Source organism: Mustela lutreola, chromosome 10, assembly GCF_030435805.1.
Source record: "Mustela lutreola isolate mMusLut2 chromosome 10, mMusLut2.pri, whole genome shotgun sequence".
Taxonomy (NCBI): Eukaryota; Metazoa; Chordata; class Mammalia; order Carnivora; family Mustelidae; genus Mustela; species Mustela lutreola.
In genome coordinates, this window is record NC_081299.1 from 94,850,890 (window position 1) to 94,870,156 (window position 19,267).

The window sequence follows — 19,267 nt, forward strand, 5'->3', positions numbered from 1 at the left end:
GCATGTGATCTGATGAGCACTGGGTGTTATAGGCAACTGATGAATAACTGATTCATCAATCTCATTACTGGTTATTGGTCTATATTCAGTTTGTCAATTTCTTCTTGTTTCAGTCTTGGTAGTTTATAGGTTTATAGGAAGGCATCCATTTCCCACAGGTTGCTTAATTTATTAACATATAGTTGTTGATAACAATTTCTGATAACTGTTTCTATTTCCTTGGAGTTAGTCATGACCTTTCTCCTTTCATTCATAATTTTATTAATTTTGGTCCTTTCTCTTTTCTTTTGGATAAGTCTGGCTAGAGGTTTATCAATCTTACTAATTTTTTCAAAGAACAAGCTTCTTGTTTACTTGATCTGTTCTACTGTGTTTCTGATTTCTAATTCATTGAGCTCTGCTCCAATCTTAATTATTTCCCTTCTTGTGTGTGGGTTAGGCTTAATGTGTTGTTTTTTTCTCCAGTTCTTTGAGGTGTAAAGTTAGTTGGTGAATTCAGAATTTTTCTATTTTTTTGACTGAGTCTTGGATGGCTATGTATTTTCCTCCTAAGACTACCTTTGCAGTATCCCATAGGTTTTGGACCAATGTGTTTTCATTCTCTGTGGTGTCCATGAATTGTTTGTCTTTGATCTCCTGGTTGACCCAAACATTCTTTTTTAGAAGATGTTTTAAGTGATTTGTATTTATTTGACACAGAGATAGAGAGTACAAGTAGGCAGAGCAGCAGGCAAAGGGAGAGGGAGAAGCAGGCTCTCCACTGAGCAGGGAGCCTGATGTGGGGCTCGATCCCAGAACCCTGATCATGACCCAAACCAAAGGCAACTGTCCGACTGACTGAACCACCCAGGCACCCCTGACCCAAACATTCTTAAGCAGGATGATCTTTAGCTTCCAAGTGTGTGAATTTCTTCCAAATTTTTTTAAAGATTTTTTTTATTATTAATTTATTTATTTTCAGAAAAACAGTATTCATTATTTTTTCACCACACCCAGTGCTCCATGCAATCCGTGCCCTTCTAATACCCATCACTGGTACCCCAACCTCCCACCCCCCCCCGCCACTTCAAACCCCTCAGATTGTTTTTCAGAGTCCATAGTCCATAGTCACCTCCCCTTCCAATTTATCCCAACTCCCTTCTCCTAACACCCCTTGTCCTCCATGATATTTGTTATGCTCCACAAATAAGTGAAACCATATGATAATTGACTCTCTCTGCTTGACTTATTTCACTCAGCATAATCTCTTCCTGTCCCGTCCATGTTGCTACAAAAGTTGGGTATTCGTCCTTTCTGATGGAGGCATAATACTCCATAGTGTATATGGACCACATCTTCCTTATCCATTCGTTCGTTGAAGGGCATCTTGGTTCTTTCCACAGTTTGGCGACCGTGGCCATTGCTGCTATAAACATTGGGGTACAGATGGCCCTTCTTTTCACTACATCTGTATCTTTGGGGTAAATACCCAGGAGTGCAATGGCAGGGTCATAGGAAAGTTCTATTTTTAATTTCTTGAGGAATCTCCACACTGTTCTCCAAAGTGGCTGCACCAACTTGCATTCCCACCAACAGTGTAAGAGGGTTCCCCTTTTTCCACATCCTCTCCAACACATGTTGTTTCCTGTTTTGTTAATTTTACCCATTTATTTGACAGATATCACAAGTAGGCAGAGAGGCAGGCAGAGAGAGAGGTGGAAGCAGGCTCCCTGCTAAGCAGAGAGTCCAAAGCAGGCCTCGACCCCAGGACCCTGAGATCATGACCTGAGCCAAAGGCAGAGGCTCAACTCACTGAGCCACCCAGGCACCCCCCAATTTTTTTCTTATGATTGAATTCCAGCTTCATAGCATTGTGGTCTGAGAATATGCAGGGAATAATCTCAGTCTTTTGTTATAGGTTGAGACCTGATTTGTGACCCAGTATGTGGTCTATTCTGGAGGAAGTTCCATGTGCACTCAAGAAGAATGAGTATCCTGTTGCTTTAGGGTAGAATGTTCTATATTTATCTATGAGGCCCATCTGGTCGAATATGCCATTCAAAGCTCTTCTTTGTTGATTTTCTGCTTAGATGATCTGTCTGTTGCTGAATGGAGAGCTGAGGTGTCCTACTATTAACATATTATTATCAATATGTCTCTTTATTTGGTTAACAGTTGGCTTATGTAGTTGGCTGCTCCCATGTTGGGGGCATAGATATTTACAGTTGTTAGATCATCTTGTTGGATAGACCCTTTAAGAATGATATAGTGTCCTTATCTAACTATAGTCCCTAGCTTAAAATCTAATTTGTCTGACATGAAAATTGCTACCCCAGCTTTCTTTTGAGGTCCATTGTTATGAAAAATTGTTCTCCATCCCTTCAGTTTCAGTCTGGGTGTATCTTTAGGTTCAAAATTAGTCTCTTTAAGACAGCACATGGATGGGTCCTATCTTTTTATCCAGTCTGCAACCCTGTGCCATTTCATGGGAGCATTTTGGCTGTTTGTGTTGAGAGTGATTATTGAAAGATATGATTTTATTGTTATCATGTTGCCTGTGAAGTCCTTGTTTTTGTAGATTGTCTCTGTAAACTTCTGTTCTATATCACTCTTAGGGTCTTTATCCTTCTATAGAACCCCCTTAATATTTCTTGCAGGGCTAGCTTACTGGTCTCATATTCTTTCAGTTTCTGCTGGCCCTGGAAGCTCTTTACCTCTCTGCCTATTCTGAATGACAGCCTTGCCTGATAAAGTGTTCATGGATGCATGTTCTTCTCATTAGTACCCTGAATATGTCTTGCCAGCCCTTTCTGGCTTGCCAGGTCTCTATGGATAGGTCTGACATTATTATGATGTTCCTCCCTCTGTATGTAAGGAATCTCTCCCCTCTAACTGCCCTGAAGGTGGTTTCCTTGGTTCTAAGACCTGTGAATTTTATTATTACATGCCTTGGGTCAGTCTGCTCTTCTTTTTTTTTTTTTAAGATTTTATTTATTTATTTGACAGAGATTACAAGTAGACAGAGAGAGAGAGAGAGGGAAGGGGAAGCAGGCTCACCGCTGAGCAGAGAACCCAATGTGGGGCTCAATCCCAGGACCCTGAGTCATGACCTGAGCCAAAGGCAGAGGCTTTAACCCACTGAGACACCCAGGTGCCTCAAGTCTGTTCTTCTTGATCTTAGGAGGGGTCCTCTCTGCCTCTAGGACATACATGCTTGTTTCATTCCCCAGATAAGGGAAGTTCTCAGTTAGGGTTTGCTCAAATATATCTTCTAGTCCCCCGTCTCTTTCTCCATGCCCTCACTGACACTGGAATGTTTCATGGAGTCATTTATTTTTCGAATTCTGTTTTCATGTGACATCATAGATGGACCTGGAAGACATTATGCTAAGTGAAATAAGCACAACAGAGGAAGACAGATACTGTGTGGTGTCACTTACATGTGGAATATAAGATAGTCAAACTCATGAAAGCGTAGGGTCAAATGGTGGTTGCTACCAGTTTGGGAGAGAGGTGAATAGGGAGGTGATGGTCAAAGGGCACAAAGTTTTAGTTATCCAAAATAAGTTCTGGAAATATACTCTACAATATAGTGACTATAGCTAACAATACAGTATTGTACATTCAAAATTTGCTAAGGGGGTAGATCTTATATTTGGTATTACTACCACAAAAAATAAAAATAATAATAATAATGGGATGGAATGAAACTTCAAGAAATAATAGGTATGTCTACAGTTTGGATACTAGTGATGGTTTCATGAGTGTACACTTATCCCAAACTCATCGAGTTGTATATATTAGTATGTACATATGTCATGCATATCTAAAGTGCTTTTATAAATTTAAAAAATTTTAAAAATAAAGTATAAGCCAGAGTATATTGCCATGAATTTGGAGAGATGGACAGGGACAAATTAGATAGGACTTTTTGATGTACACATACATACATAAAACCATCACTACATCAAGATAACAACCATTCATCACTTCCAAAAGATCAGTCATAGTCTGTTGTAATCCCTTTCTCCTGCCTGTCTCTCCTCTCCTTTTAATTACCTAACCCCCGCCACCACCACTGCTTTCCTCTGCCTCAATCCCCAATCATTGATTTGCTTTCTGTTGCTATATATTAGTTTTCATTTCATCTCTAAAATTTTATATACCTGGAATCATACACTATGTAGTCTTTTCTTTGTTTAGCTTTGTTCATCCACCATACTTATTTTGAGATTCATCTATGCTGTGTTGTATATCAGCAGTTCACTTCTTTTTATTCCTGAGTAGTATACCATTTGATAGGTATATCACCGTTTGTTTTTCCATTTATCTGTTGATGGCCCTTTTGGCTGTTTTCAGCTTTGGGCTATTACAAATAAAACTGCAATGAACATTCCTGTACAAGTCTTTGTATGGTCATATGCTTTTTGTTCTCTTGATAAATACCTTCGAGTGGAATGGCTAAATCATGTAAGTATATGTTTAACTTTTCACAAAACTGGCAAAATGTTTTTCAAAGTGGATATACCATTTTACACACTCACTACCCACATCTTCATCAACCCCTGGTATGGTCATTTTTTGTCTTTTTTTTTTTTTTTCTAATTTTAGCCACTCTAGGAGGGAGACAGCAGTATCTCATTTTGGTTTTAATTTACATTTCCCTAATGATTAATGAAGTAGAGTTATTTTTAATTTACATATTTTTCATCTGTGTATCTTCTTTGGTGAACTATCTATTCAGATCTTTTGTTCTTTTTATTCTTTTGTCCATTTTCTTTTTTTTTAAGATTTTTTTTTATTGATTTATTAGAGAGAGAGAGTGAGAGAGCATGAGCGGGGAGGTCAGAGGGAGAAGCAGACGCCCCGTGGAGCTGGGAGCCTGACGTGGGACTTGATCCCAGGACTCCAGGATCATGACCTGAGCAGAAGGCAGTCGCTTAACCAACTGAGCCACCCAAGTGCCCCTCTTTTGTCCATTTTCAAATGGGATTATTTGTCTTCTGAATTTTGAGAGAATTCCCTCAAGGTCCATCTATGTTGTCACAAATGGTAGGATTTCCTTGTTTCTCATGGCTTAAGAATACTCTTTTGTATATTTATACTACATTTTTAAAAGATTTTATTTATTTATTTGTCAGAGAGAGAGAGAGTGCAGCAGGGGGAGCAGCAGGCAGAGGGAGAAGCAAGTTGCCCGCTGAGTGAGGAGACCAATGCAGGACTCAGTCTCAGGATCCCAGTAACACAACCAGAGCAGTGAACAGATGCCCAACCAACTGAGCCACCCAGGCACCCTATACCACATTTTTAAAAAATTGAAATGTCAATGGGCATATGTTGTTTCCATGTCTTGGCTATGTAAGTAATGTTACAATAAACATGGGGGGTGCAGATATCTCTTTGAGACCATGATTTCCTTTCCTTTGGATATAGGCCCAGAAGTGGAATTGCTGAGTTGTAGAATAGTTCTATTTTTAATTTTTTGAGAAACCTCCATACTGTTTTCCATAGTGTCTGTAACCAATTTACAGTCCCACCAATGGTGCATGAAAGCTGTCTTTCTCCATATCCTCTCACCACTTGTTGTAGCTTTTTGCTGATAACCTTCCTAACAGGTATGAGGTGATATCTCATTGAAGTTTTGACTTGCATTTTCCATCTTGGTGATTAGTAATGTTGAGCATCTTTTTTATACCTGCTGGCCACTTGTATGACTTTTTTTGGAAAAATGTCTATTCACTTCCCCTGCCCATTTGTAAATCATATATTTGTTTTCGCTTCTTGTTATTGAATTGCATGAGTTCTTTATATATTGTGGATATTAATCTCTTATAAGATATATGTTGCAAATATTTTCTCCCACTAAATAGGTTGCCTGTTCATTTTGTTGATGGTTTCCTTTGCTGTGCAGACCCACCTATTTATCTTTGCATTTGTTTCATTTGTTTTTGGTGTTATATCCAAGAAATTCTTGCCAAGGCCAATGTCAAGGTGCTTACACTTTATGTTTTCTTCCAGGAGTTTTGTTGTTTCAAGTCTTACATTCAAGTCTATAATCCATTTTTAAATTTTTTATTTAAATTCAATTAAGTAACATATAGTGCATTAATTTCAGGTATAGAATTTAGTCATTCTTCAGTTGCATATAACACCTAGAGCTCATTACATCAAGTGCCCTCCTTAATGCTCAACCTCGAATGATCCTATCCCCCCACTCACTTCCCCTCCAGCAACCCTCAGTTTGTTTCCTGGAGTTCAGCATCTTTCATGGTTTGCCTCCCTCTCTGTTTTTATCCTATTTTATTTTTTCCCTTCACCTATACTCATCTGTTTTGTTTCTTAAATTCCATATATAGGTGAAATTTTTATCTTTCTCCAACTGACTTATATCACTTAGCATAATACCCTCTGGTTCCATCCACATCATTGCAAATAGTAAGATTTCGTTCTTTTTGATGACTGAGTAATATTCCATTGTATGGCTCTCCCATATTTTCTTTATCCATTCATCTGTTGATGGACATTTAGGATCTTTCTGCATTTTGACTACTGTGGATATTGCTGCTATAAACATTGAGGTACATGTGTCCCCTTCAAATCACTATTATATTGCTGCTATACACATTGAGGTACATGTGTCCCCTTCAAATCACTATTATATCAAGTCTATAATCCATTTTGATTTTATTTTTGTGACTGGTATAAGATAGTGTTTTTATTTCATTCATTTGCTTGTGCTTGACCACTTTTCCCAACACCATTTATTGAAGAAACTGTCTTTTCCCCATCATATATTCTTGGCCCCTTTGCTATAAATAAATTAACCATAGATGCATGGATTTATTTCTGGGCATCCTATTCTGTTCTATTGGTTTATGTGTTTGTTCTTATGCTAATGTCATATTATTTTGATTAGGACAGCTTTGTAATATAATTTGAAATCAGGAAGTATAATGTTTCTAGTTTTGTTTTTCTTCCTCAAGATACCTTTGGCTATTCAGGGTCTTCTATGATCCTACATAAATTTTAGGATAGTTTATTCTGTATATGTGAAAAATGCCACAGAAATGTTTACATATATTGCATTTAATCTGTGGATCACTTTGGGTAGCACAGACACTTTAACAATATTTTTTCAATCCAGAAGCATGGAATATCTTTCCATTTATTTGCGTCTTCTTACATTTCTTTCATTAATGTCTGGTTTTCAGTGTCTAGATCTTTTACCACTTTGGTTAAACTTACTCCTAAGAATTTTTTTTTCATGCTATTTTTAAGTGGGATTGTTTTCTTCTTTTTCTGATAATTCATTACTGAATATTCTTTCACCCAATTGGCTATCTTGGGGCATACCTGGAGTACTTAGACCATTTCATTTACTTGCTATTAATATGGTTAGAATTGAGCATATTTGTTTTCTCTTTGTCCCATCTTTCTATTTGTTTTCTGTTTTCCCCATCTGTTCTTTGTTTTTGTCCTAGTCTGTGCAGGTTGCTGCACAATATACTAAAGACTGGGTAATTTATAAACAACAGAAATATATTTTTCACAGTTCTGGAGGCTGGAAATCTAAGATCACGATGCTAATGTGGTCAGGTGAGACCACTCTTTTGGGTTACAGACTTCTTGTTGTGTCCTCACGGGATGGAAGGAGCTAGGAAGCTCTCTGGGGTCTCTTTTATAAGATCTCTAATCCCATTTAGGAGAGTTCCACCCTCATGACCTAACTGCGTCCCAAAACCTTATGTCACTACACCATTATGGGCATTAGGATTTCAACCTGTAAATGTTGTGGAGACACAAACATTCAGACCGTAGCAGTTTCCTTTTCCTCTTTTTTTTTTTTTTTTTTCAGGCTTCTTTCAACTAATCCAGTATTTAAAATTTTTTTTTATCTCCTTTGCTGGCCTATTTTTTTAAGTTTTATTTATTTATCCTTTGGTGACTTATTAATTCCCCATTTGGCTATTTTAGAGGCTGCCTTATGGTGTATACTGTACATCTTAAATTCATTACAGTCTGTCTTCAAATAACATTACCACACCGCATAGTGGAACTTTATAGTATACTTCCATTTCTCCCTTCCCAGAGAGTTTCTTTAAGACAAAATAATCATGGGTTCCATTTACTGAGTACAGTGGTATATTAGTCTCTGTTGTAAGATCATTTCATTTTCACATCCACCCTAGGAGGTGTAAGTATTACCCCTCATTTTACATAGGAATAAATTGTGACTAGAAATGTTAAGTAAATTTCCAAATCTCATGGAGCTTTTTAGTGGCATATGTGAGAGTTGAATTCAAGTTTGACCTCAAAGCCTATGTAGTAAGTCATCGTATTAACTTCCCAAGTATATACAAACACACTTATAATATAATCAATTTTACTTTAACTTGGCTAAAATATTGATGAAGAATTAAGAATAATACTGAGGGTCAAGACAAGAAGGGGAAAGGGAAGGAGAAGGACAAAATGATATGAGATAAATATATATATTTGGTCTTTACAACAGAGATTATTTTATTGTGGAATACAAATAGCTCATCAGGCTTATTAATAGCCTAGATGACCTATCCCTCAAGACCATCTGATTTCTGGATAGCTTGATACTATTAAGAGAGTACAGGCAATAGATTGTGTAAGCAATCTATATACTAGAAAAGGCATAGTTCTAATGGGAAAAACCCCCAATAAAATAGCATTCTGCTTTATATATAGCAGGCTTATGTGTGGTTTTAAAATACGAGTTACTCTATAAAGCCAAATTGTGTCTGAGAGAAAATTCAAAATTGTGTATTCAGATCTCTAGAATTGAGGGTGAGAGTTTGCACATTAATACCTTGCTGAGAAAATGAAATTACATATATATTTTTAAATCAAGTTCTCATTGCTATCTCTTCATTTCTCCATTGGATATTTGATAGCTAGTTTTATCTCTACTATAAGATTGACATCTCCTGGAAGATAGCTACTACTTAGTCACAGTCCTATCTCCCACAGTATCTAGAATAAAAAACATCATAAATGTTTCTTCAGTAGAAGAACGAATCATACATATGTATGTTCCTCCCACTTTCATGTGGAGAGTTTTACCAAATGTAGTATATATACATCTCAGGGCATTTAAGGAACTGGTTGATCAAGTCACTGACCTCCACAGCTGATTAATTCCTGACCCCTAGCCTGCTTTCTTGAGTAAATGCCCAAGCACTTTTCTCTGAGCACTGGCCTAGTTTGTGTTACTGTGACTCACTCCTCCAAAAGCAACTCTATTGCTTTACAGTGCTTAATTCAGTGATAAGTATTCTTGGCTTGCGAATTGGAGCAAAAGTGAGTGTCCAAGATAAACCAATTGGTACCTTGGTTCAGAGACGGGGAAAACAGGGAGTTTGGAGAAACTTCCCAGAGGATACTCACAGCTCAAACCCAAGAGATCTTGAACTCTGAACATTTATACTGTCTGCTCACCAGTGTCACGTTACAGAGCCAGGTAACTTATTTCCTCTTTTTTTCCTTTCACTTTTTAGGGTAAGAATATCCCAGCATGGGCATGAGCGGCTTGAAATTGCTGAAGTACGTTCTGTTTTTCTTCAACCTGCTCTTTTGGGTAAGTGTGCCTCTTCTGAGCACGTGGAGCTCATCTCCTCCCAGCTCCATTCTATTTCTCTCTCCTCTACTGAAGATCCATCGTGGTGTGGAGAGCAACCCATGCATGTCTGAATGGCATACCCAGCTTAAAACAAGGGAGTAATAATTTCCCCTCTTCCCATCTTGCCATTGTCTAAGCCTGTAAAATCGAAAAGTACCAGTGCAGTTATCTTTTTTTAAATTATGTTCAGTTAGCCACCATATAGTACAAAATTAGTTTTCGGTGTAATGTTCAATGATCCAATAGTCTCATATAACACCAAGTGCTCATCAGAACCCATGCTCTCCTTAATACCCATCACCTAGCTACCCCATCTCCCCATACCTCTGCCCTCTGAAACCTTCAGGTTGTTTCCCGGAGTCCATAGTCTCAGGGTTCATCTCCCTCTCTGATTCCCCCCACCACTTCAGTTTTCCCTCCCTTCCCCTATGGTCTTCCATGCTATTGCTTATGTTCCACATACGAGTGAAGCCATATGATAATTGTCTTTCTCTGCTTGACTTTTTTCGCTTAACATAATCCTCTCCAGTTCCATCCATGTCAGTGCAAATGGTGGGTATTCATTCTTTCTGATGGAATAATATTCCATTGTGTATATGTACCACATCTTTATCCAGTGCAGATCTATTGGCATGCTCTTCCTCTCTCTGGGGACTTGAGGCTATTACTGCTCACTGCTGACATCTATGGGTGAGAAACCTGAGACTCTCTATTCTGTGAATAAATAACACTTTCCTGCTCCCCTCCCTCCCTTAATCCCTTGGATGAGTAACTGATTGAAAGGGACATCATCTTTTCTGGGAAGGTTTCACCGCACCAAATTTAGCAATTGAATTTCAAATATAGGATCAGTTTGCACTCATGAGTCTATTAGAAGATTCTTAAAAGTTTGGCTCTCTAGTTTTCTGCCTAGCAAGATAAAGTTCTCAACCAGGCATCCCCTCTACATTGTTGTGCTTTCCAAAGGGAAGACCATGTGTAAGATGTTGTGGGAACAAGGAGTAGGAGAGCTGAAGCATGTAAATACTATATTACTCACAGCAAGCTTTCCCTGGTATCTGATATGGGTAAGATGAAGCATGAGTGGGACATCACAGGAGGAAAGTAGGATCACTTCTTTTCTAGGTGCAGGGAAAAGCTGGGAAAAGAAGTTGTTCATGAGAGTCTTGATAGAGCCAATGGAAAGATATGATTTTTTTTGATTCTTTGGTGGGAAAGTTAAGAAAAAATTTTTATTATTATTATTATCATTAGCTGACATATAGTACATCATAAGTTTTTAATGTAGTATTCAACAAGTCATTAGTTCCATAGAAGACCCAGTGCTCATAACAACATGTGCCCTCCTTAATACCCATAACATGGTTACCCCACCCTCCACCCTAATCTCAAGTGAAAATGTGAGCAGATATTCAAGAATGTTGTGGGATTCTTTCTTTCAGTTCTGTGGCTGCTGCATTTTGGGCTTTGGGATCTATCTCCTGGTCCACAACAATTTCAGCCTGTTCCCCTCCCTCACACTGGGCAATGCATTTGTCATCGTGGGCTCCATTATCATGGTGGTTGCCTTCCTGGGCTGCATGGGCTCCATCAAGGAGAACAAGTGTCTGCTTATGTCAGTGAGTATCTTGCAGCAGATGTGGTACCCTAAGTAGAGAGACATGATACCTTAAGTCCCAGGCAAGATGTTCCTTGGTAGCTAACCTATGGGCACAGGGAAATCATAGGAACATAGGATTGGCACTTTAAGCTGGCCAAATCTGTCTAGAGCAATAGTATTTTGTTTCTGTCTGGGGTCCCAGGGATATGTGGAAGAGGACATTGCTATCTTCCTTGGGATTCATTGTACAGTGTTAATAATGGCCTTTGTCATAATTTCCCTTTATGACATTTTATTTCTTCATGTCTGGTTGAAATCAAGTGTTATCCATCTGCTTAAATGCTTTCACATCAGTATGTATTTTTAGGATCTGAATCAGAGTCATTAACTGATGGAAAATCTACTCTCTAGATTCTTCTGAGTACTGTGGCCCTCCTAAAATGACAGAAGATGCTTCTCTATCTCAGATCCGCACAGGATACATGACGGTGTGATGATCCAACTTAAGTGAGGCCCTAGGTGGTAGCCATTGTGATCTAACAAGAGAGATGCTAGAGATTTTCTGTTGTTCCCTGTCAGTTAAGACTCCTGAAGAGTACATTTAGGCTTAGGTTTTACCTGTAAGCTCTATGAAAGAAGAGCTCCTTGTATCTCTAAGTGGACCCAGAACAGTGCTTGATATAGCGGTACTACTCCATCCTTAGTAAGGGTTCCCAGTCACCTTGGTTCTTCCTTAGGTTATTTGGTTAATTTTCTTTCCCTTATGGGTCAACTCTTAAATTGAAACCAAGACATAGAATAAAAAGTTCCTGTTCTCAGTTCCCAGATTAATGGCAAAAGATGGGAGCTAATAGACATAGGGAAAAGATTAAACAGGTTTAAGTAGTTAAAAATAATATTGCGATAGAAAGGGAAAGCAGGATAAGTGACAATGTGTTTTCTGCTGTGTGTAATTAGCATAAAGGGAGTAAGCATCTACAGCTAGAGGTAACCAAGTATTAGGACTGTGATTATAATACCTCTTCTCCACATCTGTACAGGGCTCCTCTCAACTTCCACCATCACCTGACCCCACCCCCAAAATAGCCCTGATCTTGCAGAAGGGACCAGACCCCAAACTAAAGACATATAGTTTAGTTTACTGCTCTTTTGCTCAACTGTTTCAAAAAGCTGATGCCAAAATTGCTTCACTGATTCAACAAATAATATTTCATACTCATTATGTGCATGGAGCTGTATAGGCACATGACATGTTTGGGTCTTCCTTAGAATAAAGGAAGAGGAGAATAAAGTTAGAAGAGCTGATCTGCCCTCTAAAGACTTGGAGTCTAATTGCACAAGAATGACACATATCCCTCACAAAACAAAAGGCTTATGAGGGCCTGAGAAAGCAGAAATAGGAACTTCTGTACACGTGTGGAGACATGTCTGGATACTCCCAGGGTGCAGTGGGAGTGAGGGAAGAACTAGGATCAGTGCTATGAGCATGTCTCTACTTTGCCTCAGTTCTTTTTCCTGCTGCTGATTATACTCCTTGCTGAGGTGACCATGGCCATCCTGCTCTTCGTGTATGATCAGAAGGTAAGCTATAAAGAATAAATTATTGTATTTCTGATGGGGGAGAAGAAGTCCTGTAATAGAGATAGAGGCAAAGTGGAAGGATGGAAGAAAGAAATTAACTGTAAATGGTGGGGGGGGGATTTCATGAAAGATTGCAATTGAATCATGCTTTGAAGGATGAATAGGAAGAAAAGTAAAAACAAGTTTATCCTCCACCTACTTCCTTCCCTCTATGTGTCTGGCAGTAGAAAATGTCTGTCTCCATGCCTAAGAGAGCCCATGCTTTGATTGTCTCCCTCTGAAAAACCAGAGTTCTGGAAAGACAAGAGGCTACTATGAACTTCTTCCTGCAATGCTATTTCAGTCTCAGCACTTTGCCCTGTATATAAACTCTGGCTCCTCACTTCCTTAGCTCTGAGGAGATCATTTGGAAGGGAGGAGCAAATGGAACCACCAGCCATTTTTAGAAATTGCTTGTTCCTTGAACTCACCTGCTTTTTATAATGTCTTCTCTGCTGGAATATGTCCCACCCAGTTGAATAATTATGTGTCTACAAGCCTGACTGAGAGCATCCAGCAATACCACTCGAACAACAGCACCAGAGCAACATGGGATTCCATCCAGACATTTGTGAGTATAGATGGAATCTTCCTCAGCTTAGCCCAGACTTAATTTTCCAACCTCAGTGCCTGGAGGCTAAAGGAACTTCCTTTCTTGAAAGGTCCAGAACCTAAGGTCTGCAGCCCCTAGGTCCAAAATAATGTTTAGTAGTCACAAACACGAATCTGTCTGATTGGTACAAAGTTCTCTACATTCTCTCATCCTTCACATTCTCAGGTAGGCTCACTGTCTACGCCCTACTAAGATCTAAGGAAGACCCAAACATGTCAGACTGAATCCCCTGCGTACTTAATTTTTCATCTGTAAAATATGGATAAGTTAAACATGCCCTTTATACTTGAAGGAGATTTATGTGAATGAAATGGTATAATGGATCTGAAAATAATTTGTTCTAAGGAGCCAGAGTAGTTAAGCTAATTCTGTATTTTCCACTACAGTCAGATCTGAAGGGCCCACCTTTTCTCCAAGTTACAGTTTTCCTTCTGTTAACTTTCTAACCATCATGTTTTTTGGGGGTTTGGCTTTTAGCTGCAATGTTGTGGTGTAAATGGCACAAGTGATTGGGGCGGTCACCCACCAGCATCTTGTCCCTCAAATCCACAAGTTCAGGTAATTTTTTGGCAACTTTTCTGTTATTAGCCTCTTTGGTTAAACTTTCAATTATCTTAGAAACTCTAGTCATACAGGACTTAGTCCTCCCAACCAGAAACAAGGAACCTTGGATAAAATAGAGGCCAGGGAGAAATCCCAGGTTACTAGACAAATTAGACAAAAGTTGTCCAGACAACTAGACAAAAGAAAAGAAAGGAAAAAGCTCATTAGACTAGAGATGCCATCACAAATCTTGCTACCCTAAACTATTACATTAGAGGGGAAAAGTTTATGTGATAGTGGCAGAGGATTATATCTACATTTTTCTTGAGCAAGAAGTAGGTATTTTGGTTGAAAGTGAAAATTATAAAGTTGAGGTAGAAAACCTTCCTCTTTTCCTGTTTCTCTGCTTTTCTTCCTTGGAAATGGCAACATCCAGCCTCTTGGTAAAATGAATCATTAGTAAGAGAGTCTGGAGTTGTAGGAAAGAGAATTGGTAGAACTACTGAAACAACCTGCCTGCTTATTTATGTTTAGGTGTTATGTTAGACCTCCAGACTAGGGCGAGAGAAGAAGCCAAGATTATATTCCAAGGTTAAGTTCCTAAATTCCTGTTACCTGGTGTTATCCACCTTAGGGTTGTTTGAAAATCTCCAGAAATTTTTAGGTCTATGAAGAAAGACTGAGATACTCACCAACTAGCTCTGGCCTGGAGCTTGGTAGGGCTATGATAGACTCAGGTTTCAGCAGAAGCTGAAATGCAACCAACTCTAGAATTGCATAGGCTATCTCCCCATTTATTTGTCCCAAGTCAGCAGGGGATGTTTAAAGAACATAAAGACATCTATTGCTGAAATGCCTCTCAGGAGCCATTTTAACTCTGTATGTAGAAATCTAGGTGCTACTATGATGATAACAAGACCAGAAAAGTCTGTAGTTTAATATTCCATGCTTTATCCCTGTTTCTTCATACACAGAAAGAAAATAAAAATGGCCTAAGTCTTTTGGCATAAGGTAAAATATGAACTATCTTCTGAAATCAGGTTCCTTATCAAGTCAAATAATATACTGGTATCCTTTGTATTTGCAATTTTTTCTAGGGTTGCTATGCACAAGCAAAACTGTGGTTTCACTCCAACTTCCTGCACATTGGAATCATCACTATCTGTGTATGTGTGATTCAGGTAAGAACTTAATCATGGGACTATTGTGAAGATTAAATTAGGTAAGTCAAGTAAAGTTTTAGACCAGTACCAGATACATAGTACATGCTCAGTAAATGTGAGTTTCTCCAGTCAGGTAGCAAATGATGTTATTACCAATTTAAGGCTCAGAAAATATGCTGCAAAATCTATCTGGTCAACTTAACACTAAGAGATATGAGTGCTTTATAGTCAAATTAAAAATCATCAGGCAGACTTCTACTTTGGTCATTCACTGAGCTAGTGTGAAAAAGCTTGTGATACAGTAGCCTTGTATGGGAAGCAGGAGCTGATGATAAAAATCATAATCATAATTTCTCTGCTTAGCATGGTAAGTCAGGGGTGAATTAGGGATAGTTTTGTGTTCTTTTTTATTATGTGACATTTCTACTAATTTTATACCCAAGTATTTTGGGTATGTCACAGAAGAGCTAAGATGTAATCAAGAAGCTCAGAGGGAAATAATTTTTCTTTGCTTGGAAACTAAGGAATCTCAGGGCACGGGTAAAGATGACTCATTGCACAAAGTGTTGACTTGTGCAGTACTTGACTATACAAGTGACTTCTTAAGGAGACCAAGATGTCCCAACATTCTATCCTCTACTGTTCTGACACCATCACCCCCACTACAATTCTAAAGCAAAAGGAGAGAAGAGAGAAGGAATTGGGTAATCATGGCATGAAGGGTGGTTCCTGTGTGATGGACACTCTTTTTCTCTGGGGCTAATCCCAGGGGGTATGGGAGAGATGGCTCTTCCTATGAAGACTTCACATTTTCTCAACTCTTTTCTCAGGTGTTGGGGATGTCCTTTGCGCTGACCTTGAACTGCCAGATTGATAAAACCAGCCAGGCCCTAGGGCTGTGACATGATACTGCCTTGTGTTGGAGAGGCTTATTTCATCTTTGGAAACCCAAAATCAGTTATTAGCATGAAGCCTTAAATGGTCATCTCTTGGCCTGGTGTCTTTGTCCCCTTCTCATCCTTTCCCTGTTTTGGTCCCTGTATCATAAAACCAGAAAAGAAGGTATTAGCCAGACATTTCCCATCTCAGGCACCAGAAATTGTTCTGGTTTACCCACTTATGGGGCAGCTATGTCCCTCAAGGTGGTGACACTAATACCTGAGCATTTTTTGGACATGAGAAGCCAAGAGAACCTGCACTAATGGCTCAAGATCAAAGGATGGGTTTGGGACTTGAATTTTTGCATCTGCTTGTTGTCAAATAAGGCTCCAGCCTCTAAATCATGTCCAGTCCACTCTGCAAAACCAAGCAAAAGAGAAGCTGAAGGGACCTTTGGGGCCAGACTCTTTGGATCATTGTCACAACCCTCTTTTTCCTTTTGACTGGGCCTGGGCCTTCACTATAGGAATGACAGAGTACTCTTTCTCCAAAGAGAAACTTTGCAACTTCCTTATTAAAGGACCTTATTGATTCTTTCTGTCTTTCTAGAAGTAACTGCCCAGTGATTCGTATCCTGACTTCAGCCAGTCTCTTAGCCTTTGAGTTACATAGCTATGGAAGAACTTAGCAGGACCGGTATCTCTAGTGGTTTAGCTAATAATCACATTCGTAAGAGTTCTGGTATTATTTTTCTATCAAATAAGGTTTTGTTAATGTACTATTTTATCTCCTCAATAAATAAAACAGCTTATGACCTCAATCATTACATTCTCATTCCTATATCTCAGATGTTTTCTGTGACTCAGACTGATTGCTCTGCCAGCAAGCTGGATATATTAGTTATCCATTGTTGCATAACAAGCTATTCCAAAACTTAGGGACTGAGAACATGTACTTATTATCTTACATATTTTGTGAGTGACGAATCTGGGAGCAGCTTAGCTGAGTGATTCTGGTTCATAGTCTCTCACATGACTACAATCAACCAATCAATCAATCAGCTCTGTCAAACTAGGGCTACACTCATCTGAAGGCTCAACTGGAAAACGATATACTTTCAAGATCTTTCATATGCCTCTTGGTAGGCCTCAGTTCTTTGCCAATTGCCACCTTTCACAGGGTTGCCTTATGACATCACAGTTGATTTCCCTCATTACAAAACATCCAAGAGAGAACATGAAATACAGCACCCCAAACAAGCCACAATCCTTTTACAATCTAACTCAGTAGTGCCATCACATCAATCCTGCCATATTAAATTCCTTAGAAGTGAGTCAAAAATTTCAACCCGCACTCAGGGTCAGGAGGTTACCAGAGAGCAGAAATCACTGGTGGGCATTTTAAAGGTTGCCAGCCACATGTCTGTTGGGCAGGAAAAGCTTAATTGGATTGTCTATAAACTAAATTAAATTGTCTAATAACCATATGTAATAAGGCATAAAATCAGAACATATCTAAAAACAGAACCAAATGTAGAGAAGGCAGAGAAAAGGACAGAAGAATTGGGTTTTGTTCTTGAAGTTTTGTGTGGGACCTTTCACCTCCGTTTAAGGAAAATTGGTCATTTTAGTGGTAGTTCTAGGGAAACCTTCAATACTATGTTTCTCTTGGGATAAAATTCAGATTCCTTATTATGTTTACCAGGACCTATATGATATGTCCCACCCTTAGCCCTCCAGTTCTTGCTGTTTTATCCCAACTTTAGTTCTATTGAAGTTTATTTAGTTGCTCTGAGCTTTATTTATACAGACTTATTTTTCCCATTCAGCCAATGATCACTCTGGATAATTCCTCTGCCCTAAGGAAGGTTTCCCTGGTATTAAGTTTAGCATCTATTGAGGTCTTTACAAGTATGAGATAGTGTGCTAAGAGCTTTCCACACATCTCCCCATTTAAATCTTGACAAAATGTCTTTTGTGAATGCCTCCATAATGCACTCATAGAAACTTCGCAGGTCTTGTTACATTTTATTTTAATTGCTATTTATTTGTCTCTATTAATTATTGGCCTAAGTTAGAAACAATGAAAAAAGAAAAAATAAAGATTGTGCCATAACCACAATACAGCTCAAAATGTTTTTTTAAGATTTTATTTATTTATTTGACAGAGAGAGATCGCAGGTAGGCAGAGAGAGAGAGAGAGGAGGAAGCAGGCTCCCCGCAGAACAAAGAGCCAGATGCAGGGCTCGATTCCAGGACCCTGGGATCATGACCTGAGCCGAAGGCAGAGGCTTTAACCTACTGAGCCACCGAGGTGCCCCTACAGCTAAACTTTTAAAAACCATAAAACTACATGATTTAAAAAAAATAATCTAGGCCAATCATTTTGAAAAGAAGCTGTACTTGCTATAAACATTTTTCTAAAATAATAGGAACCATCCAAATTGACTCAAATAGAAAAAAGAGATTTCTGTTTCTGATAAGATAGACTAAACTTCCACTATAGACAACTAAAGTGCTATATAAAAGCTTTAAAACAATTTATTAAGAGTACTGTTGAGTTGGAATGAAAGTAAGGAATACTAGAGCCGGAAACTTTGTGATGATGGGAACCAGAGGGGTAAGAGAAATTTGAGGACATTTGTCAAACTAGGTGAACTTGGATTTCAGTTTTCATGGCACATAGGGTACATGTCACATTTCAGGGTCTAAGGTGGAGAGTCTAAGCAGAGACCTTTCCTCTTTTAAGTCAGAGGCACCAAAGTGCTATACTTTAGTATAAGAGTAAACTAGAAATACCACTCATTTTCCAAAAGATTGCATGAAAATCTGTTTGCAACTTGGCGATATAGCAAAGGAAAGCAACATCCCTAAAAAGTTGCATCCATAATCTGGCCATTACATTGACTCAAAGTGAAAACTTAAAGTGTCGGATTCATCTTCAAAATCTCAAACTAAAATTTAGTTTAAAGTAGTCCAAACAAAAAGTTACCCCAGGCTCTGGCAGAAGCAAAATGCACACACTTTCTGAATGAGCCCACGTTAATATCAGGTCTGTTGTGATAAGCACTGGGTATTGTATGTAAGTGATGAATCATTAAATCCTACACCTGGGATGCCTGGGTGGCTCAGTTGGTTAGGCAGCTGCCTTCAGCTCAGGTCATGATCCCGGTGTCCTGGGATGGAGTCCTGCATCAGGCTCCTTGCTCTGCGGGGAGCCTG

At 38.8% G+C, this 19,267-nt stretch overlaps 1 protein-coding gene across 3 annotated transcripts in view; it reads left to right on the forward strand.

Annotated features, from left to right (window-relative positions):
• The window catches only part of CD53 (CD53 molecule), a 58,741-nt gene that overhangs the window by 11,093 nt on the left and 28,381 nt on the right, over positions 1-19,267 (forward strand). Inside the window, exons 2-8 of one of the 3 annotated variants that reach the window (XM_059138254.1) lie at positions 9,507-9,586; positions 11,071-11,247; positions 12,735-12,809; positions 13,324-13,419; positions 13,939-14,019; positions 15,102-15,185; positions 15,998-16,866. In XM_059138254.1, coding sequence (XP_058994237.1) covers positions 9,524-9,586; positions 11,071-11,247; positions 12,735-12,809; positions 13,324-13,419; positions 13,939-14,019; positions 15,102-15,185; positions 15,998-16,069 — 648 coding nt within the window. In that variant the 5' untranslated portion in view covers positions 9,507-9,523 and the 3' untranslated portion in view covers positions 16,070-16,866. Of the gene's footprint in view, positions 1-9,506; positions 9,587-11,070; positions 11,248-12,734; positions 12,810-13,323; positions 13,420-13,938; positions 14,020-15,101; positions 15,186-15,997; positions 16,867-19,267 lie in introns of those variants that run through there. The other 2 variants (XM_059138255.1, XM_059138256.1) reach the window with 2 other exon arrangements.